The 20,036-nt window shown below is 49.8% G+C and overlaps 1 protein-coding gene across 2 annotated transcripts in view; it reads left to right on the top strand.

Annotated features, from left to right (window-relative positions):
• DENND4B (DENN domain containing 4B) overlaps nucleotides 1-18,466 on the top strand; it is a 55,485-nt gene extending 37,019 nt beyond the window's left edge. Inside the window, exons 15-28 of one of the 2 annotated variants that reach the window (XR_014786309.1) lie at nucleotides 338-461; nucleotides 1,574-1,780; nucleotides 3,766-3,894; nucleotides 5,392-5,545; nucleotides 6,384-6,542; nucleotides 6,727-7,169; nucleotides 7,873-7,977; nucleotides 8,167-8,342; nucleotides 10,115-10,304; nucleotides 13,505-13,750; nucleotides 14,668-14,773; nucleotides 16,271-16,432; nucleotides 16,578-16,642; nucleotides 17,092-18,466. Coding sequence is in view for 1 of the 2 variants with exons in the window: in XM_084824288.1 (XP_084680414.1) it covers nucleotides 338-461; nucleotides 1,574-1,780; nucleotides 3,766-3,894; nucleotides 5,392-5,545; nucleotides 6,384-6,542; nucleotides 6,727-7,169; nucleotides 7,873-7,977; nucleotides 8,167-8,342; nucleotides 10,115-10,304; nucleotides 13,505-13,750; nucleotides 14,668-14,773; nucleotides 16,267-16,432; nucleotides 16,578-16,642; nucleotides 17,092-17,237 (2,416 nt within the window). In the remaining variant the exon portion in view is untranslated. Of the gene's footprint in view, nucleotides 1-337; nucleotides 462-1,573; nucleotides 1,781-3,765; nucleotides 3,895-5,391; nucleotides 5,546-6,383; nucleotides 6,543-6,726; nucleotides 7,170-7,872; nucleotides 7,978-8,166; nucleotides 8,343-10,114; nucleotides 10,305-13,504; nucleotides 13,751-14,667; nucleotides 14,774-16,266; nucleotides 16,433-16,577; nucleotides 16,643-17,091 lie in introns of both variants that reach the window. The other variant, XM_084824288.1, reaches the window with a different exon arrangement.
• The last annotated feature ends 1,570 nt before the right edge of the window (nucleotides 18,467-20,036 follow it).

Here is a 20,036-nt window from a genome sequence, read left to right as displayed (position 1 = left end):
GAGCCAGCGTGGCGCAGTGGTTAAGAGTGTTGGACTGGAACTCGGGAGACCCGGGTTCTAGTCCCCACTTGGCCGTGAAGCTCACTGGGTGACTTTGGGCCAGTCACCTTCTCTCAGCCTAGCCTACTTCACAGGGTTGTTGTGAGGAAAATAATGGAGGAGAGGAAGGAGGATTATGTCTGCTGCCTTGGGCTCCTTGGAGGAAATAGTGGAATAGAAATGTAACAAATAAATGAACAAACAATTTACACCTTGCCCACCTGCGCCCTCCCCACCCCACACACATTCCTGAGTTCAGTCCTGCTTCTCTTTCTGCTCCCCCCCCCCCCCGCCCCAGGTATGACGGCTTCCCCAAGCTCCAGGCCAAACTGTTTGAGCGCCCCCAGGACCAGCTCATGCCCTCACTCTGCCAAGCCCGGAGCAGTGCTCCAAGCAGCCCTGCACCACGCAGGACCAAGCAGGTAAAAGGCACGGTGGCTCCACGGACGCCATTGGGGGTGGGAGGATCTGTGAGGCTGCCTGGACAATGCTTTCCACTCCTTGCCTTTGCGAAACAGAGACGGGCATCCGCTGCTCACGTTGCCCCCTCGCTCTTCTGGGACACTGACAGAATTAAGTATTTATGTGAGGTACAAAATAGGACAGGTCAAACCTTTGCAGCACAGAAAGGACCTAATTGTAGCACAAACAGTCCATCCCTCTGCTCAAGAAAGCTCACAGCCTTACTTTTTTTTCTTGGTGTCTTTTCTTTTTCAAACCAAATTCCTAGTTCTTTATGGCAAAGAACGTCCGCATGAAGACGCTGGGTACATTTTTACTTCTGCCAAACAACCATTTGCTCTGGAAATCCCCAGAGGTTCTTTAAAGACCAAACGGCTAGATCTCCTTCAGCTAATGGAGGAGGGATGTGTGAGAATTTCGTTTGCATTTCTTTTTACTTCAAACTTGCCCCGTTGGCAACTCCCAACGCAAACGGGAGGCGTAATTTTGCAGAAAAGTGCCTCCGTCACCCTCGCAGCCATCCTGGAGTGAAACATGCTGGTTGTCACCCTGCAGTCGCAAAAGCGATCTCAGGGGGAAGGTAAAGGGGGCGTCCCTGTGGGCAGGAGGGGACTGGGGAGGCCAGTTTATGAGGAATCCTCCAGCCTCCCCAGCCTCTTTTGCTCCCCGTCCCCGACACCTCAGCTAGACAGGCAAAAAAGCCCCTCTAGCTGAAATGCAGAGCGGGAGGAGCGTGGAGGTGACGATCGCCTCCGCCACTCCTCCCACTCTGCATTGGAGGGCCGTAAGCCTCCGGGTTTGGAGGCTTACGGCCATCCCCCTGGGATTGCGCCCGAAGTTCCTGTTATAAGTTATTCTTGTTCTTACTCATGTTTTTAACAATCATATTGTTTGTATATGAAAAGACATTAAAGATTGATGTCATCATTTAAAAGGAATTAGAAAGACGGGCCTATCCTGTTGAGCCAAGGAGATACCTGCCATTGGGATACAGTGGGTTAGCAGGTCTTTTAAAAAAGACAAGCTCAAATCAAATCCCTCTCAGCCACCCGTCCCATCTCATCCTCTCCAGGAAATGAAGGTGGCCCAGCGGGTGGCGCAGAAGTACTCCTCGGTGCCCGACATGTGGGCCAAATGCCTGCTGGGCCACTGTTATGGCCTGTGGTTCATTACGCTGCCCACCTACGTCCGTGCCGCGGCGTCCAAGGTGCGGGCCCTACAGACGGCGTACGAGGTGCTCAAGCAGATGGAGACCAAGAAGGTGGTGCTGCCAGACGAGGTACCGGCGCTCGGTTGACCATGTTCCCCTCCTCCCGCCACTTGTCCCCCCACAACCGCTGAAGGGGAAGACCTTCCCACACCTTGCGACATCCCCTGCGGCTAAAAGTTGCTTCGTCGAGCGTCCGTGTCTCCACCCCGCCCCCCAAAAGTGTGTGATTGATTGATTCTCCTGAGCTTCACAGAGGGCCACCGCAGGAGGGTGCCTCCTCCTGGAGTGAGTAGGCAGGGTCCACTTCTAGATCTTTCCCTGTCCAGGGGGAGGAGCCATCCTGCTTCCCAGACCGTCCCTGCCAGGAAGCAGAGTGGTTGGGTCCAGTGGGAGCTCCGCAGAGCCAAACCATTTTACTTCCTAATACGTATGTATCTTTGTTTCCTTTTCCTTTCTCTCACTCTCACTGTTCACACAACACTCTAACCCACACTCACTGGTGGAGTGTGGGTTGTTGTTGAACCACAGGTTAGCGTGTCGTCTAAACCCAGGACATTTTTCTCAGGGTGGCATGTTAACCATGTGGTGTGGCTTGTTAACCACCCTGAACAACCCGACAACAAACCATGGGTTCCAAAGGTGGCTTAGTCAATAAAAATAAGCCACACTGCAAGGTAAACAACCCACCCTGCGGAAAATGTCGTGGGTTCCTCCCATTTATACTTAGCTAAGAATATCTTTAGGGGTCCTTATCCGGGTGTCCCCGCCAAATGAAGTGACGTGAGTGGCTACAAAAAGAGGGGCTTTTCTGTTGTGGCACCCCAGTGGTGGAATGACTTCCCCAAAGAGGCTTGCCAGGCTCCTACATTGTAGTCTGTTCAGTGCCACGTAAGTAGCTTATTTTCCCAGGTATTTTAGTTTTTCTATTTCTGCTCTTTTAAAATCTGTTACTGTGTTTTAAATCTTCACACTGCTGCTGCTTTTTACTTTAGCTTTATATTGTAGTTTTAAACCTTTTAAAGTTTTACATGATGTTTCATCATGCTACATTTCAAGATTTTAATTGTTGTGGACAGCCCAGAGAGCTTTGGATATTGGGCGGTATAGAAGTGTAACAAATCACTTTAACTAATACATTTTAAGAATGCACCACACTGCCCCGCCTCAATCCAGCAGCCTTGCGGTTCCTTCTGATTCCATACCAAACGGTGCTTCCTTGGCTGAAAGGAAAGCTGGAGCAGTTGAACTGTAGTCCTGAGATGTGGGGTTCTCCCTCAGTCTTGCGAGGGAACAGGGATTATAGAATCATAGAATAGTAGGGTTGGAAGGGGCCTACAAGACCATTGAGTCCAACCCCCTGCTGAATGCAGGAATCCAAGCCAAAGCATCCCTGACAGATGGCTGTCCAGCCTCGTCTTGAACGACTCCAGTGTGGGAGAGCCCGCCACCTCCCTAGGGAATCGGTTCCATTGTTGTATTGCTCTAACAGTCAGGAAGCTTTTCCTGATGTTCAGCCGGAATCTGGCTTCCTGTCACTTGAGCCCATTATTCCGTGTCCTGCACGCTGGGATGATCGAGAAGAGATCCTGGCCTTCCTCTCTGTGACAACCTTTCAAGTCCTTGAAGAGCGCTATCCTATCTCCCCTCAGCCTTCTCTTCTCGAGGCTAAACATGCCCAGTTCTTTCAGTCTCTCCTCACAGGGCTTTGTTTCCAGTCCCCTGAGAATCTTCATTGCCTTCCTCTGAACCCTCTCCAGTTTGTCTGCATCCTTCTTAAAGTGTGGCACCCAGAACTGGTCACAGTATTCCAGATGAGGCCTAACCAGTGCTGAGGAGAGGGGAACTAGTACTTTAAGTGATTTGGAAGCTATACTTCTGTTAGTGCAGCCCAAAATAGCATTTGCCTTTTTTGCAGCCACATCACGTTGTTGGCTCATATTCAGCTTGTGTTCGACAACAATTCCAAGATCCTTCTCGCTTGTAGTATTGTTGAGCCAATAATATTGTTCCTTCCGCTCAGCCTTTCATGCCCGCTCTGCTCTCCTGACCCCAAGGTTTGCTACCGGATCCTGATGCAGCTGTGCGGGCAGTATGGTGAGCCAGTCCTCTCGGTGCGGGTCCTACTGGAGATGAAGCGGGCTGGGATTGTGCCCAACACCATCACCTACGGCTACTATAACAAGGTACCTGCTCCCTTTTTATTTATTTTTTATTTTATCGAATGATTTATAAGCCGCATTTTGGCACTCGCATGGCCCCCAAGGTGGTATATAAAATGGAACAAGAGAGAGGGCTTTTTGGTGGTGGCCCCCCAGCTTTGGAATACTCTCCCAAGGGAAGCTCACCTGGTGCCCACGCTATCTTTTTGGTGCCAGGCTAAGATTTTCCAGTTCTCCCAGGCTTTTAAACGCTTTTAAAGTCTTGTTAAATATTTTAGTATTTTTGCATTATATTATTCTAGTCCCTGCAGTGTGGCTTTACATCTTGTACCTGATGGATGTGAATTATCTGTACTGCTAAATCGATAAGCCATCACAATTTGATATATTTAAAATAGAATAAAATACAAATAGGACAATACGCTAAAATGCAATACTGTAAAAATGGTAAACAGATATACAAGAGTAAAAGGAGTATAAAAATGCAAGATCACCTTGACATGGCTCAAAAGCTCCCCAGCGGGATACTAGGCCGACTCATAAATAAAGGAGAATGAAATCTATATGGGCCCCACATTAGGATGCATTATGGGCAGTTTTGGTGCCTAGCTCTTAACTTATGTGCAGCCAGGGCAAATTCCCAGTAATTGTATGTCATGCTGTGTCAGCATGTTCGTGAGTTTAACATTGTTGATTTTATTGTGATTTTATTTGCCTTGTTGTTGTCGTAAAAGCCTAGAGAAATGTATTTCATGAAGCGTTCAACAGATTTCATAAAAACATGAAAATATACAAGCAGGTTCGTACAGGAGGAGGCAGTCTGTTGGGCATCCTGGCTCCAAGCAATTCTCCTCCTTTGGTACTCCATCTCCTCAGACCTCTCTGAACCTTGCCAACTTCCCCCCCACCCCACCCTTGAAATGGCACACTTCAGCCATCAGTGCTCTGCCTCTCACCCTCCTCTGCTCAGCCTGGAAATCACTACCACTGCTTCAAGGGGGCGTGCTGAGAGTTTGCACGTTCCCCTTTTGAATTTCAAAACAGAAACAATGCTCTGGGTCAGGCCTCTGCTGAGTTGGATAGTAAGGGCAGCTGGGTAGTGACAATATGGGCACTTCTTCTGCTTCTCCTCCTCCTCTTTCTTCTCCTCCTCCTCCTCCTTCTTCTTCTTCTCCTTCTCCTTCTCTTCCTTCTTGTTCTCTTTCTCCTTCTCATTCTCCTTCTCCTTCTTGTTCTCTTTCTTCTCCTCTTCCTCCTCCTCTTTCTTCTCCTTCTCCTTCTCCTCTTCCTTCTTGTTCTCTTTCTTCTCCTCCTCCTCTTTCTTCTCCTTTTCCTTCTCCTTCTTGTTCTCTTTCTCCTCCTTCTCATTCTCCTTCTTGTTCTCTTTCTTCTCCTCCTCCTCCTCTTCCTCCTTCTTTCTACAACGGGTACGTGCGCTTTGTACGTGTGACAGTTATATGGAGAAAGGTCCAGTATGCTTTGTATAAACTCACCTGCTTCTCCCCACCCCTCTTGCTCCAGGCCATTTTGGAGTGCAAGTGGCCGTCGAGTACCCAGGGAGGCCGTCTCCGCTGGGCCAAGCTACGTAACGTCGTACTGGGGGCGGCCCAGTTCCGGCAGCCATTGCGCCAGCGGCAGCGTGAAGCAGAATTGCAGAGCCTCAGCACCCAGTCAGGTGTGTGGGGTGTCAGGCAAGGGGGTAGGGGTAGGTTTTTGGGAGCTGAGGGGTGGAATATGATAAGGGGCCAGCTTACCCCCACATATCCACCTAACTGGGTGTGCATGGCGTTATTGCTAAGAAATGTCATGCAACCAGGTTGCAAAGCAGGGACAGGTGTATTGGTCAGAGCATTTTATTGACTGATTTTCGCTATGTTAGTTGTAGAAAAATACGTAAAAAACAAAACACCACTGGCTGAAAATGCACGTTTGCTCCATAGGTTAAAGCACGAACATGTGCATTTGGGGAGGATTTGTGCATTTTTGCAAATGCAAATTTGCACAAATTTGGGAAATTGAGGGAGGGGGAATCAATGAGCGGATGACTGAACAAAAGCCACCTGATAATCTGCAAAAAGCAGACGGAACAGATTTTAGAAAATCCGTACATCCCTAGATGCAGCCTTGTAGAATGGCCACTGATGGACGCAGTTCTGGGAGGGAAGGAACCAAATGGCGGTCTGCCTCAGCCAGGCCGATGGAGAGGGCCCTGCTGTCTCGCCTCTCCCTCACGTGTGGCCTGGTAGAACAGTGGCTGATTGTGGCAATTCTGGGAGAGAGAAATGTCGGGGGGGGGGGCGTTAAAAAGCCTTTAAGAGCATGACATACATTAGGGATGCTCCCTGGAAGTAGGTGGGTTGAAGCAAGGCCAGAAAGAGGACATTGAGGGGTCTTTTGTCCCCACTGATAGTAAGACACAACGATAGGTGGTAGCGAGCCAGCACAGCGGCAGAGAGTCCCGGGCATAATGTGCGCAGTCTGAGATGGCCTTTCGCCCGTGTTTATATTGGCAGAAGGCAGAGGCACTAAGGCGCCAAGGTCCCGGTCCAACCTGCAGCGGCAGACGACTTGGTCTGGGGGGAGCTTAAGTGAGAACCCACTGTCAACATCTCTGGTGAAGAGCGGCAGTCTGAGCTTTCCTCAGCGCGAATCGGAAGTCGCAGCAGCCAGTGGTGAGTTTGGCAGGTGGAGGCATCTCACGGCTATTTTGGTGGGGGAAATCCTGGGGTTCAAGTTTCCATCGGAATCAGTGGACGTATCAAGGTATCCGCGAGGGGGAGGTGTGCGAGATGGTGGGGGAACCCTTGTTTTTTATCTGTAATCCTTCAACAACCACTCCTGTTCCCCATGTCGCAGTGGCCAAGGCCCTGGCCGGGTCCATCCACGGAAGCAGTGACACGCTTCCCGCCCTCCCTCGCTGGCTGCGGGGCCTGCAGGACGGACCCGGAAGCTCCGAGGACGGGAGCCTGTCGGATGTCATCAGCTTCTTGACAGATGAGAGCGACCGGTTGACCCTGAGTAGCGTGGACACCCAGCCAGGCCCAGGGCAGCCAGAGGGGGCTGGGCCTGGGCTGGGCCAGGTGACAGACAACTGCGGCCTGGGGGGCACGCCACGCAGGAGTCTGTCCGCCAAGCTTCATCAGCTGCTGTCCCCCATCAAGCGGCCTTCGCTGAGGCACGCCGCCGCCACAGAGCACTCGCGCTGCGGGTCAGAGCAGTGCGAACAACCCCCTCGCCGCAGCCCACTGGAGACCCACTTGCTGCTTCCTCGCGAGCGTCCGGGCTCCACTGCCTCTGAGGTAGGTAGGCCCAAGCCAGAGGCTACCCAGTTTCTGTGGCAGAGACGTGGCTGGAGCAGAGCAGAATGAAGTTTCTGTAGGCTTTTTCGTTTAGTGTGTTCTTGCTCGTTTGCCAAGAACATCTCTGGAGGCTCCTCTCCGGGTGCCAAAACCCACAGCTGAGCACCAGGCACTATCAGGGAAAGAGCTTTCTCTGGGTATCGAATGCCCATCCGTGGAGATCCACCTGGTGTCTTCACTGTATACATTGTTGATCATGATGATGATTTACATTTCTACACTGCCCCATTGCCAAAGCTCTCTGGGCGGTTAAGAAAGATTAAAAACATAAAAAATACACTATACAGAGATTAAAAGCCATTTACGTTAAAAAAAAAAAGAAGAAGAAGAACGTGACCAGACAATATACACAAGAGAACATACATCTAAAACAACTTCAAGCAAACAGTGATGGTCAAGGCCTTCTTCTTCCAGCAGGCATTTAATTTCTGATCCGGTGCTCCGATGATTAACATACTGCTGGCTCTTTAATATTCTGATATTTTCATAGTTGTATTTATTGTTTTGATGGTTCTTTGGGGTTTTGCTTTGGGTTTGAATGATTGCAGATGGCCCTGATGGCATCTGCCAGTTGGCGTTATATACATTTAATTAACAAACAAAGGAATAAATATTTTCAGCGTTGCCCTCCTTTCCACAACAGAGCTCTGTATCCCTGGGCAGTGAGTACGACCTCTCGGATAACTCTGTTTGCAGCTTCAACCTCCGCAAATCCAGCGACCGGCTGTTGGAGCCTCCAGCCGTCGAGGTACATTCTGCCTACCGCACCTTGCCCCATTTAGCAAGTGTCCCTCCAAAGTTTCCCTCCCTCCAACCCCACCAGATGACGTGTGATGGGCGTGCGCTCCTGGGGGGGTCGCAGTCGGGCATGCGCCGCGATTCCTTGGCCCCTGGCTGGCCGTTTTGCCTCTCCGATCATTCCATCATTCCCGTCCAGGTGCTGCTTTCCAGCTGTTCGTGGTGCCAGGCGTGCGACTCCTTGGTGTATGACGAGGAGGTGATGGCGGGCTGGAGCTCCGACGACTCCAACCTCAACACCACCTGCCCCTTCTGCGACCAACGCTTTGTACCCTTCCTCAGCATTGAGATCCAGGATTTCCAGGTCGCCCCCAGGTCAGAACTCAGCCAGTTCCCTTTGGCTCATCCCTCTCCCACGTCTTCCTTGAGGCCGGAGTGGTTCCCGGGGCCCCAAGGCCAGTGTTTGGAAAAGAACCCACCCCAGGTTTTCCCCCTCCTCCTGCCAGTCTGTTGGCATCTGCACTAGCATGACAGAGAGACTGAGACAGAGCTCTGAGCTAGGAAGCCCTCAGTTCGAATCCTGCCTCAGCCACAAATTCAGGCAGTAGCCCAAGGTAAATCCATTGGCGCGCTCAGCCTCTGCAGGGTGGGGATAATAATACTGTCTGGTCTACCTTACAAGACTGTTGTAAAGATTCCTGCAACAGTGGCCTAGCTCACACAAACAGAAGTTGACGTAGGGTTGTACTGCTTCAAATTGTAGGTGGGGCCTCACTGACTGAATGCGCCTCCAGATTTGTTTTTAAAAAGAAAAGAACCCATACAGTCCTGCACATAGAAAGCTAACAAGTGAAACCTCGCCTTCTCCCTGAGATGCTAGTGTTTTGTGTGCAGGGATTTTTTTAAAAAAAATTAATATAGAAGCATTCAACCATGTGGTCACTCTACTTACAGCCTAAAGTGATCCTGTCTAAGGTTAAGGTAACTGCCTCCTCCATGAAGAATTTTATTTATTTATTAATTAAATTTATTAATTGCCCATCTGGCTGGTCACCCAGCCACTCTGGGCGATGTACAGCATATAATAAAACAGTTTAAAACAATAAAATTCTACAATAAAAACGTTTTCTAAAATACCCTAACCCACCCCAAATGCCTGCCAGAACAACCATGTTTTTAATGCATGACAGAAGCGCATTAAAGAGGGGGATGGCGGAGTTCCCTAGGGAGGGAACCACCACAGAAAAGTGGTGGGGCCACCACAGAAAAGGCCCTCTCCCTCGTCCCCACCAGTCTAGCTGTCCTGGCTGATGGGACAGAGAGAAGGCCATCTGAGGCTGATCTTGTTAAGCGGCCTGTCTGGTGCTGCTGGAGGCGCTCCTTAAGATAGGCTGGGCCGGAACCATATAGGGTTTTAAAGGTCAAACCAACACCTTGAATTTGGCCCGGAAAACAACTGGTAACCAGTGCAACTCCTGGTCACCAGTGCAACAATTTTAAGCACAAAGGAAAGGAAAATGCCATTAAAAGGATAGCATTACTATTACAATCTGGCCCCCTCTGCCCTGGAGGCTGTTTGGGGCAGGGCATAATTTTTGATCCCTGCAACCTCAGCTTTGATGGGGACTATTATTTTGCAAGGCACCTACTGTGTGTGGAATTTAACAAAAGATTGTGTTGAATTTTTGTTTTTTTTCAAGTAAGATTCTAGTCCTTGCATTCGCAAAAAGTATCTGCAAATGTGAGGACTAGAATACATCAGTGTTTGGGAGTCTTGAGAGGTTGTCACAGAGAGGAAGGCCAGGATCTCTTCTCAATCATCCCAGAGTGCAGGACACAGAATAATGGGCTCAAGTTACAGGAAGCCGGATTTCGGCTGAAAATCAGGAAAAATGTCCTGACTGCTAGAGCAATACGACAATGGAACTAATTCCCTAGGGAGGCGGTGGGCTCTCCCACCCTGGAGGCATTCAAGATGAGGCTGGACAGCCATCTGTCGGGGATGCTCTGACTTGGATTCCTGCATTGAGCAGGGGGTTGGACCCGATGTCCTTGTAGGCCCCTTCCAACCCTACTATTCTATGATTCCATGATTCTTGGGCAGGAATAGACATTCATTTCCCTCTTTTCCTTTCCCACCTGCCTAGCATCACGGACAACTCTGACACCAGCTCCATCTCCTCTGACTGGCCGCGGGACAGCGAAGCGCCAGTCCCGGGCGGTCAGGGCCCTGTGCTTAGCGACCGCTACCACTGCCTGTCCCTGGATGAGGCTGAACCGGAACCAGGGAGGGAATCCAGGGCTGGGTCATTATGCAATGGCTTCACCGAGTCTCCGGTATGGATGGGCTTGGGAATAACATCCTGTTTCTTGTACCCTTAGCCAGAAAACATAGGCTGGGGGCGGAGATAGAAATGGCAGGCGTAGAAGCACATAGGGTCCAGTAAAATTGGACCATAGTTCTGTGTCCATGCTTCTCCCCAAAAGCTGTGTTTAAATGCCAAGGGCTCAGTTCTGTAATATTTGCAATGGGTTTGACATCAATTCACCTGGTTTACCTTCCAGGGCTATGCAGATGTCCTGATCCTACTAAACTGTCTATAGGACCTGGAATTTAGCTTCTTTTTAAAATCAAGTTTCTAGGCCTCATGTTTGCATAGATATGTGTAAATGTCTGATTTAATCTGAGACGCCAAAGAAGTCATGGTTGGCTGTTGCAGGGGGCAGGGGGTGAAAGGGTGCTGCTGTGTCCTGCAGTTTCACTTTGTCCCTCCCCTGGCTATCAAAAGCAGAATACATTAGGCAAAATGAAAGATGCGGGGAGGATGGCAGAATAAATTATACAGAGGAAGAGAAACGGTGTGTTTATACAGGTTTGTGTATTTTGCATATTTATTGAATTAAACGAGTATGCTGTCTTTCTCAAAAAAAAATATGAAAGGTGGGTTACAAAACAAAACATCACACAGTATTTTTAAAAAATCATCTATACCAGCCAAACTTCAAGAACAACCATCAGTATTAGCATCATAAACAAAAGAACAACAAAAACACTAAACAACAAAAACACTAAAGCCACCAGTGATAAAGGGAATTGCCTTAAACAAAGCAAGCCAAAACAACATCAGCCAAAAGCCTTATTAAAGAGCCAAGCTGCCTAAAACAATAACACTGGGGTGTTGAACCTCAGGCCTGAGGGCCAAATGTGGCCTGCCTGAGGTCCCAGTCTGGCATTCAGAGGTTCCCCAGATGACCACACCTTTTCCCCCAACTGTCAAACATTCAGTAGTTTCCTGGCTTTTGTGCGTTTCCCCTTCATTCTAAAGGTCGAAATGCCCTCTCTACAGCTGACTTATTGGCAGTAAGAACTTGAAGCTAAAATGAGCTGGCATTTTGGGGCCTGCCCCTTTTGCCTGTGGCCCTGCCCACCACTGGAACACGCCCCCGAGAGCATCTTCAAAACGGCATGTGGCCCTTGGGTTCAAAGAAGTTTAACCCCCCTGCGATAAAGTCTCGGGGTCTGTCGGATCTTGTTTTTTAGGGTATTTGAACTGGGAGCCCTTCGCCTTAAGTTTCATAGGGTTGAGGGATCTGGCATGAGGCCTGAGATGGGGAATGGAACCTGCAGGAAGGGGTTGGTTGTCTTGGATGGTTTCTTGATGCTTTTATGGCTCAGGATTTTTTTTAAAGAAAATGGACATGGGGTACACACAGCCCTGTCTCTAGGGGTAGCCACAGATCTAGAGTTAAGGATGGACTGGAGCTTTAATTTACCTTTCCCATCTCCCTGAATGGATAATATGTAGCTTTTATTTGCCTATCTTTGCATGTGCGTGTGTATGTTTGTATGTATTTGCTAATAGTTTGTGAAAAATCATATGTTTTGAGCTTTCTGGTTTTAGATGTTTTAACTGATGAATTTATTTATTATGATGATGTATTTTGGTGTCTGATTGTGTAAACCCCTTTGAGATTTTTTTTTTAAGATATAGTAAGCGGTATATACATTTATATGTAATTATATAAAAAAGATATCTATGCATGTATATTTTGTATAGATGACATCTTTGTCATCTGGGACTATGGAAGGGATAGCTTAGAGAATTTTACTAAGTTTATCAACACTATCCAAATGTTAGTGATAAAGTTTACCAGTAACACCACAATTGAAAACCCAAAATTACCCTTCCTGGATGTCCTGTTAACCACTGAAAACCATCAAATTGTCACAGACTTATACTGTAAATCTACAGATTCCTGCCTGTACCTTGACATCAAGCCATGTCATCCGAACTATCTAAAGAAAAACACGTATAGATTGGCTCTTAAAGAACATCTCCAACAACGCGGATACCCTAGTCACATGATTGACTGCAGTATCAACTGAACATCAGTAATATCCAGGGATACCCTCCTTTATGAAGCAAAGGCTAACTCTTTGAAAGAAAATTACATTCCATTTGTTGTGGACTTCCATCCTGCTGCCCCTAATTACCACCAGATAATGAAACATAGTTACCCTATTATATTTCATTGCGCTTGTTTAATGGAAGCCATTAATTCTCCAGCATGCACCGCATTCAGAAAACTACCCGATTTGCGTAAGTTGTTAGTTAAAGCCACATTTAAACAAGATATTTGCAACCCAGGATCACACCCATGTTAATCACCACATTGCATTACCTGCAGTTACCTCCAAGAACCCAATTCTCTTAGAAGCACAGTTACTGACAAAACTTACTGCATTAGAGAATCAGTAACATGCAGTTCCACTAATGTGATTTATTTAATTGAATGTAAACAAAAGGGTTGCCGTATGCAATATATAGGAAGGACTACAACAGACCTAAGAACAAGATTCCGTAACCACAAATCTGTGATTCTTACCAAAAACCTAGAGCAACCTGTTGCAAGATATTTTAACTCACCTGCACATAGTCTCTCAGATTTACAGTTGCTTCCAACGGAACAAGCAGAGTACGCTGATGTGCTTGATAGAAAGGAAAATGTTTGGATCTACAAACTCAGAACTCTTAGTCAATATATAAATGGATACCGAGAGTGGCAGTTTGGAATGCTTGGAAATCAACATTCCTATGGAGAATTCCAACTCAATTTCAATGAAAAGCAACTAACCAGCACAGCAATCAGGCAAACCCTGATTAATATAAATGTTTTTCTACTCTTCTAAGTATAACTCATTGTATCAAAATACATACTAGCCATTTTTTAAAATTGTGAACCTTTTATATTGACCGTTTCATATAATGGGGAGTTCCAGAATACTTTGTAACTTTTATTTGTGTGTGTGTGTCTCTGCGCAACTCCACTGTTGTAAGTATAATAAATCTTAATTATTTGTATGGTATTGAAATACACTCTGGCCCTTTTTCTCCTGGCTGCTTCCTATTGTATTTACTTTTTGCCTTCATTTACTGGCTTTTGGGGGTGTGGGCGGAACGGTAGTGTCCAGCGCTCGCTTTGAAGGTAGAGCCAAAGGTGAAAATGACCGCTCTCCGTTTCCTTCCTGCCTTCAGGTCCCTCGGGGTCCCACCCCACACGTCGAGCGCCTGGCTTTCGCCTACCTGAGCCCCTTGGTTCTGCGCAAGGAGCTGGAGACCCTGCTGGAGAACGAGGGAGGGGAGTTCCTGTCGCAGTCTGAATTGGTGGACAGCCACCCCATCATTTACTGGAACCTGGTGTGGTATTTCCAGCGCCTGGGCCTGCCCAGCAGCCTGCCCCAGCTGCTCCTGGCTTCCAAGCATGTCCAGTCCCCACCCCAGGTAACGCATCTCTCCTCCTCTTCCTTCCCCATTTTAACAACCCTGTGAGGTAGGTTGGGCCGAGAGAGAGAGCAGCCTGCCCCAAATTCTCGCAGAGAGAGCTCCGTGCGCAAGTGAGGATTCAAACCCAGGCCTTCCTGGTCCGGCTCTGACACTGTGCCCTCCGGGTGTTTTGGACTACAACTCCCATTAGCCCCAGCCAGTATGGCCAACAGTTGGGGATTGTGGGATTTGTAGTCCAAAACACCTGGAGGGAGCCAGTTTGCCTGCTCCTGCTTGAACTCAGACTTCCGAGTTGCAGTTCCACGCATCTCGAAGGCACCAGGTTAGGGAAAGGCTACTCTAGCCACTATGCCATTCTGGCCCTCCTCGTGAGGTGGAGCGACAATCAGATGCCTTGTGGGGTCTCACGCCGAGGCCCAAATCAAGTTGAGTCGCTGTGGCCGGGGGATGACGGCAGTGGAGGCTGGTGGCTCCGATGTGAGTGGGGCGGTTAACCTGCTCCAGGTTCCAGTCAGAACTCTAAAGGAGCTGTTCAACAAGCACCTTGGATAGCTCCTTCAGAGTTCTGACTGAAACCCAGAGCAGATTCACCGCCCCACTCACTTCGGAGCCATCGGCCTCCACTGTGTGAGGATGGAAGACAGAGGTGTGTTTGTGTGTGTGTGTAAGAGAGGGGGCGTGCAGGAGACCCTGAGCCAAATTCAAAGATGCCTCCTTGGATATATTTAAGTTTGTTACCCTAAACCTCGTGCACCAGGAGTACTGGTTGTGATGATAAAACACAGAGATACATGAGATCCTCCAGAAATACGTCTCTGAGTGGGGGGTTTGTCTTCCAAAGAGGCTGCTCCCAGTCTCAGCCCCACCTCCCTCATACATACATTTCTGGCCATTCCCCCCTCCCCCATTTGCAGGGCCCGACCCAGGAGGGGCTGCTCGTGAGTGTGCGTTTGCTCTGGGATGTTTTGACGCCAGACCCCAACAGCTTTCCCCCACTCTACATCCTCTGGAGGTTCCACGGTGAGTGACGACTTGAAGAGGAGAACACCTCTGAATACTGCTTTGCTGGGGCACATGGGCGGGAGGGCGCCCTTGCACTCGTTCCCTGCCTGTGGGGCTTCCCATTGAGCATGGGTGTCGAACCACCTGGGGTCCATATCCCACTCCCTTCCCCTGACCCCACACGCCTTTTCCCTGACCACCAGTCACTTGCTGGCTTCCTGGCTTTTGCGCAGGTGTTTCCCCCCTTCTAAAAGGTGGAGATGCTTCTCCTAAGGCTTGCTTTCTGGCAGGAAGAGCATCATCATCATCATCATCATCATCATTATTATTATTATTATTATTATTATTATTATTATTATTATTTAGATTTATTAGCTGCCCATCTGACCGGATACCCGGCCACTCTGGCGTACAATATAAATAACAACATGAAATACAATGAATTTACATAATCAGCTGAACAAAACAACATCCTAACCCACCACAAATGCCCACCTGAACAGCCAGTTTTTCAAAGTCTGGCAGAAGCTCATCAAAGAGGGGGCATGGCGGAGGTCAATAGGGAGGGAGTTCCACAGAGTGGGGGCCACCACTGAAAAGGCCCTCTCCCTAGTCCTCACCAGCCTAGCTGTCCTGGCTGATGGAACAGACAAATATGCTCAAATAGGCTGGCATTTTTGGCCCTGCCCCCTTTTGCCTTTGGCTCTGCCCTCGTTCACCTTCAGACCCTCTTACCGCCAAAATGCAGCCCCCAAGAGCTTCTCCACAATTGAATTCGGCCCCTGGCTGAAAGCGGTTCAGCACCCCTGGATTATGGGCTACCTGTAGACATCTGGTTGGCCACTATGAAAAACAGGATGATGGTCTAGGGAGGCCTTTGGTCTGTTCCAGCAGGGCTGATCTGATGTTGTCATGAGGAGGAGGGCAGTTAGATCTGAGAGGGGCAGGCGATGCTGGTTCGCTTCTTTCGAGTAATGTCAACCAAGTTTGCCAGTACCCGGTCCAGCATACAAATTGTTCGGCTCATAATGCTTGCCCGAATTACGAGCCGAGGCACCGGAAGCTTCCCTGAGCAGGGCTGCTTGTAGCGCTTCGAGCTGGATGTGGGGGACCACTTCTGTGAATGCTTCCCTGTAGAAAACGACATGTTGAGGAAGAAGGCTTCTGGCCTTTTCCACTGACGTGCTATCTTCCTATGCGCGAGGAGGTGCTTTTTGAACAAACTTCCCCCGAGGGGAGTGTTCAGACATGTGCCTGTCCCCACCGCTCAGCCTGGCATGGTACAGTCCAGAAAGATCTTTACCGCTTGCTTCTGCCAAACATATAAATGTGTTTCCAACCTGCTTGCTTTGGGGTTGGGACTCCATGTCAGCCCGTGCTTGGTGGGAGCCCTGCCCCTGGTCATGCACTCCTGAGGTGGGCAGGGGGCAACCAGAGTTCTGGCCATTGACTCTGTGTGTGCGGACTGTCCATTTGAGCGCCAAACCTTCCACCTTTCCGCCCTCTCCCAGGCAGCATCTCAACTCGCCTCCAGGCCTGGCGCCGACACAACCACCCCTTCTCTCTCGCCTTCCTGGAGGCCATACTGAGCTCCGTCGGGATGGGCGAGGTACACAAGGCCATCAGCCTCTTTTTGGAAACAGTGGCGGGGCAATCCAACCCCGTACACCTGCAGAGGTACTGCTGCCTCCTCCCCACCTCCCTTTTCCCTATGGAGAACACTCCCTCCCCCCACTTTGATCGGGCCCTGTGGAAAGGGGGCCAGATGTGCCACTGGGCTGACCCGTAAGTTGTGCTGCTATATTCCCTCCTCTGTCCTTAGGAGCATTTACCGTGAGATCCTCTTTCTTAAGCTTGCGGCACTGGGCAGAGACCACGTCGACATTGGTAAGGAGAGCGGGAGGGACTCCCCTTCCCAGGGGGTGGGTGGGAGGTGCAGGATAGTTCCCACTGGCCAGGAGGCACCTTGGATTGCAAGGGCTGTTTGAAGGAGGAGCAGGGGATGAGGGATGCTGCAGATGTGTTTGTTTAGATTTCTAGACTACAACATCAGGGGTTGGGACAAGAAGAGGGAGAAATAGAAACCTTCGGGGGGGGGGGGATACCACCAGCAGCCACCTTGGCACAGTGGTGGAGAGCAGTTTCACTCTATTTTTGTGTCCATGAGGTCTAGAAACTTGCCTGTGTCTTTTTAAGGAAAAAATGCTCAGGATGTTGAATGTCAAACCCTGGGCACTTTTCCACGCTTCTCCTCCTGTGGAACTTGCAGAATGTCTGTGGCCTCCGGACACGAGCTCAGGCCTGTCACATTCTTCCTTCCCTCCTTCTCTCCTCAGCTGACTTCGACAAGAAATACAAGTCTGCCTACTCCAAGCTGGCCAGCAGTGTGGGGAAGGAGTCTCTGAAACAGCGGAGGGCTCAGCCGCTCACCTCCAAGGCCGTTGACTGCCGGAAGAGCTTTGGGGCCAACCTGGAATGCTAGTGGGGGGCGGAGGGTCTTCTCCTTCCTGTTATACCCCCTCCCCACAACCTTCCCTGCCCCCTGCAATTCCTGCTGCATAGGAATAACCAAGGATGGAACTGGAGCTTGATACCAAATCCTGACGGGAGCTGGTTGCTGCAGCAGCACCTCCCTCTGGTTTCCGGTGCCCAAGGGCATTGGCCACCGCCTCCAGATGATGTCCTCAGGAGGGGAGTGGGGAGCCATAGGATGAGAGGGCTGGTGCTGTCACCCACCTCTCTGCAGGCCCGTCCCTTTTGGCCTGGCACTCTTGGATCGTTCCCCTACCCCCTCCCCACCCCAAAAACAACAATAAGGAAAATGGTGCTGACTTCGGTTGGCAGCAGCAGCCATGGGGAGGTTGTGGGTCTCGGGGACCACATACGTTTTGGGGTGTGTGGGTTATAGCCTCCCAATCCTGGTCCAGCACTGCACTTCGCATGTGCACGTGACACCCGACACCACCCCTTAACCGTCCCTCCGCACCCGTCCTTGCCTGGGTAGCTTCCTAAAGTCGGTCTCCTTTTTGTGCACAGTGTTATTTCCACCACGTGGGTGTGGCCAGCCGCCCATCCGGCGATCGCAGGTCCCCATCCGTCTCTCTCTTTCTCTCTCCCCACCCCGTCAAATCAGGGTTGAATTTGGGGGAGGGCAGCCCTCAACCATGGCCTCTTTGCCCCCCCCCGCCCACTTCTAGCCAAGTTGGTTTATTTTTTTACTGTCAGTGTTAAAAAAGAAAAGAAAGAAAAGGCTATTTTATAATTTATTTATTATTAAGCTGTTCCCCCTCGCCCTGCAGCCCCTCCAACCTCCGCTTCATTGCTTGTGCTTTAACTGTAATGAGGGTGGGCCCTAGAGCGGTAACCCTGGGCAGGAAGGGGGTACACCGTGTGCTCAGCCTCCCTCCTTTTCCCCTTCGTCACACTCGTTCGTACACGAGAGGGGCAGCCCCCCGGCCCTTCGTAGAGGCTGCTTCCCCAACCTTTCCAGTGCTGTGGGCTGCATCTGTATGAGGAGGTGAAGTGGAGAAGGGAAGGGAGACCCCCGAGACATTGTTTGGCCAATGTCCCCCGCCCCCTGGCTTCCTCCTCAGGGCTCGGATTGTGCAATATGGAGTCGGTCTCCATCAAGCCCCTGTTTGTTGTATTGTTACTTTTTTGTTTGTTTTTTGATGTTCCTGGTTCTGTAAATAAAGATGCTTCTGTATTTTCCTTCTGGGTATCACACATGCTTTGCTTCAGTGAGGAGAAGGGGCCGTGGGAGGAGGCCGGGCTGAGCTTAGCCTTGGAGGGAGGATCTTAGCATTCATTCGCACCATACGCGAAGAACGGGGAGTGCCTTCAAGGGAGGGGAGAGAAATCCGTCTGGCTTGCATGTTAAGAGGAACCAATCTGATTCACACTTTGCAAACCGGAACACAGTTATCCTTCGGTTTCAGCATGTCTACATCGGAGGGCCTGCAGCGCTCGCAACAGATGTATCTGGTGTCACGCTTAGAAGGTCACACCCCGGGCTACACTGGGGGCAATGTGGCAAATTTAAAAGGGCGGCTCACAGACCCAGGGCAGGTGTCTGTGCTGGTGGGCCCAGCTGGGGCCTCAGGAACTGCCCAAGGAGCACCAAGTCCTGTCTAAGTATTGGGCCTCTGCCGCTGTATGTTTACTCAGAAGTAAATTGCCATGTCCAGTGGGGCGTTCTCCCGACTGAGTGTGTGTTCAGATTGTAGCTTTGGCGTGTTCTTATAAAGTGGAGGATGTTATGCTAGGAAAACAACCGCATTTTTGGCTTAGGGTGGGGAGGAGGATGGTCCGTAACTGAATCACCAACTTCCCCTGGGATGACCTTGCTAGACGTTTTGCTCTGGAGCCTGTCAAAAATAGCCTGTTGAGGAAATCAATACTTCCCTTCCTTTTTCCCCCCCTTTCTTTTTGTGTGCGTGTGGTTGTTTTTGGTTGCGGAAGCTCATTGGCTACTCCATTTGGCTGTTATAACATGGTACGGAGAGGGCCCAGCCAATCGGAGCTGAGTGCATCATGCCGGGATGCCTGTCAGTCATGTGCCAGAAGCCAATGTAAGGGCAGAGAAGCGGAATGAAGCCGGACTCCAAATTGGCCCAGTTCCATGTTTCCTTTTGTAAGTTGGTAGCCATGTTGAGTCCTGCCAAAAAAACAATTGGGTTTCTGGAAATGCTGTGCAATGTGTGTGTGTGTGCGTGTGTGCATGTTCCCCACCCCTCTCTCTCTGCTTTTTGAAACATTTTGATTTCTTAAGGAAAGAGCCCTTTGCAGGATGTGGCATAGCCAAGCAAAGTGTGTGCCCGGTAAACAGGACCTCCTCAGTTCAATTCCCAGTGGTGCCTGTGCACATCCCCTAGAACAGGGGTGGGCAGAAAGTAGATCTCCCTGCCAGCATGGCCAATGGTCAGGAATGCTGAAAGTTGAAATCCAAAACATCTGGAGATCTACCTTCCTCCCACCCCTGCCCCTTATGGTACTGCTTCTTTTGTAACCCCTTTTCCCCTTGACTGTCTGGAAGTGGGAGACCATGAACATAAGCAACTGGACTCGTAGAAAGTCGGGCAGAGATTCCGCCTATGTACCCCCTCCCAATATTTATCTATGTGCTCTTTTCAGGAGGTAGAATTCAGAGAAAGAGAGAGAGAGAGATGTGACAAATATTTATGTCTGCACCTCCACCCTGCGAGGTAGGACAGGCTGCAAGATGCCCTTCTGTCTATATTCCTCAGAAGGAGCTGCCACTTCCATTACTTTTTAATATCCT

This window comes from Heloderma suspectum, chromosome 17 (genome assembly GCF_057233095.1).
Source record: "Heloderma suspectum isolate Gila_16-S chromosome 17, 16-S_ref, whole genome shotgun sequence".
NCBI lineage: Eukaryota > Metazoa > Chordata > Lepidosauria > Squamata > Helodermatidae > Heloderma > Heloderma suspectum.
This window is presented reverse-complemented; position numbering and strand designations above follow the sequence as displayed.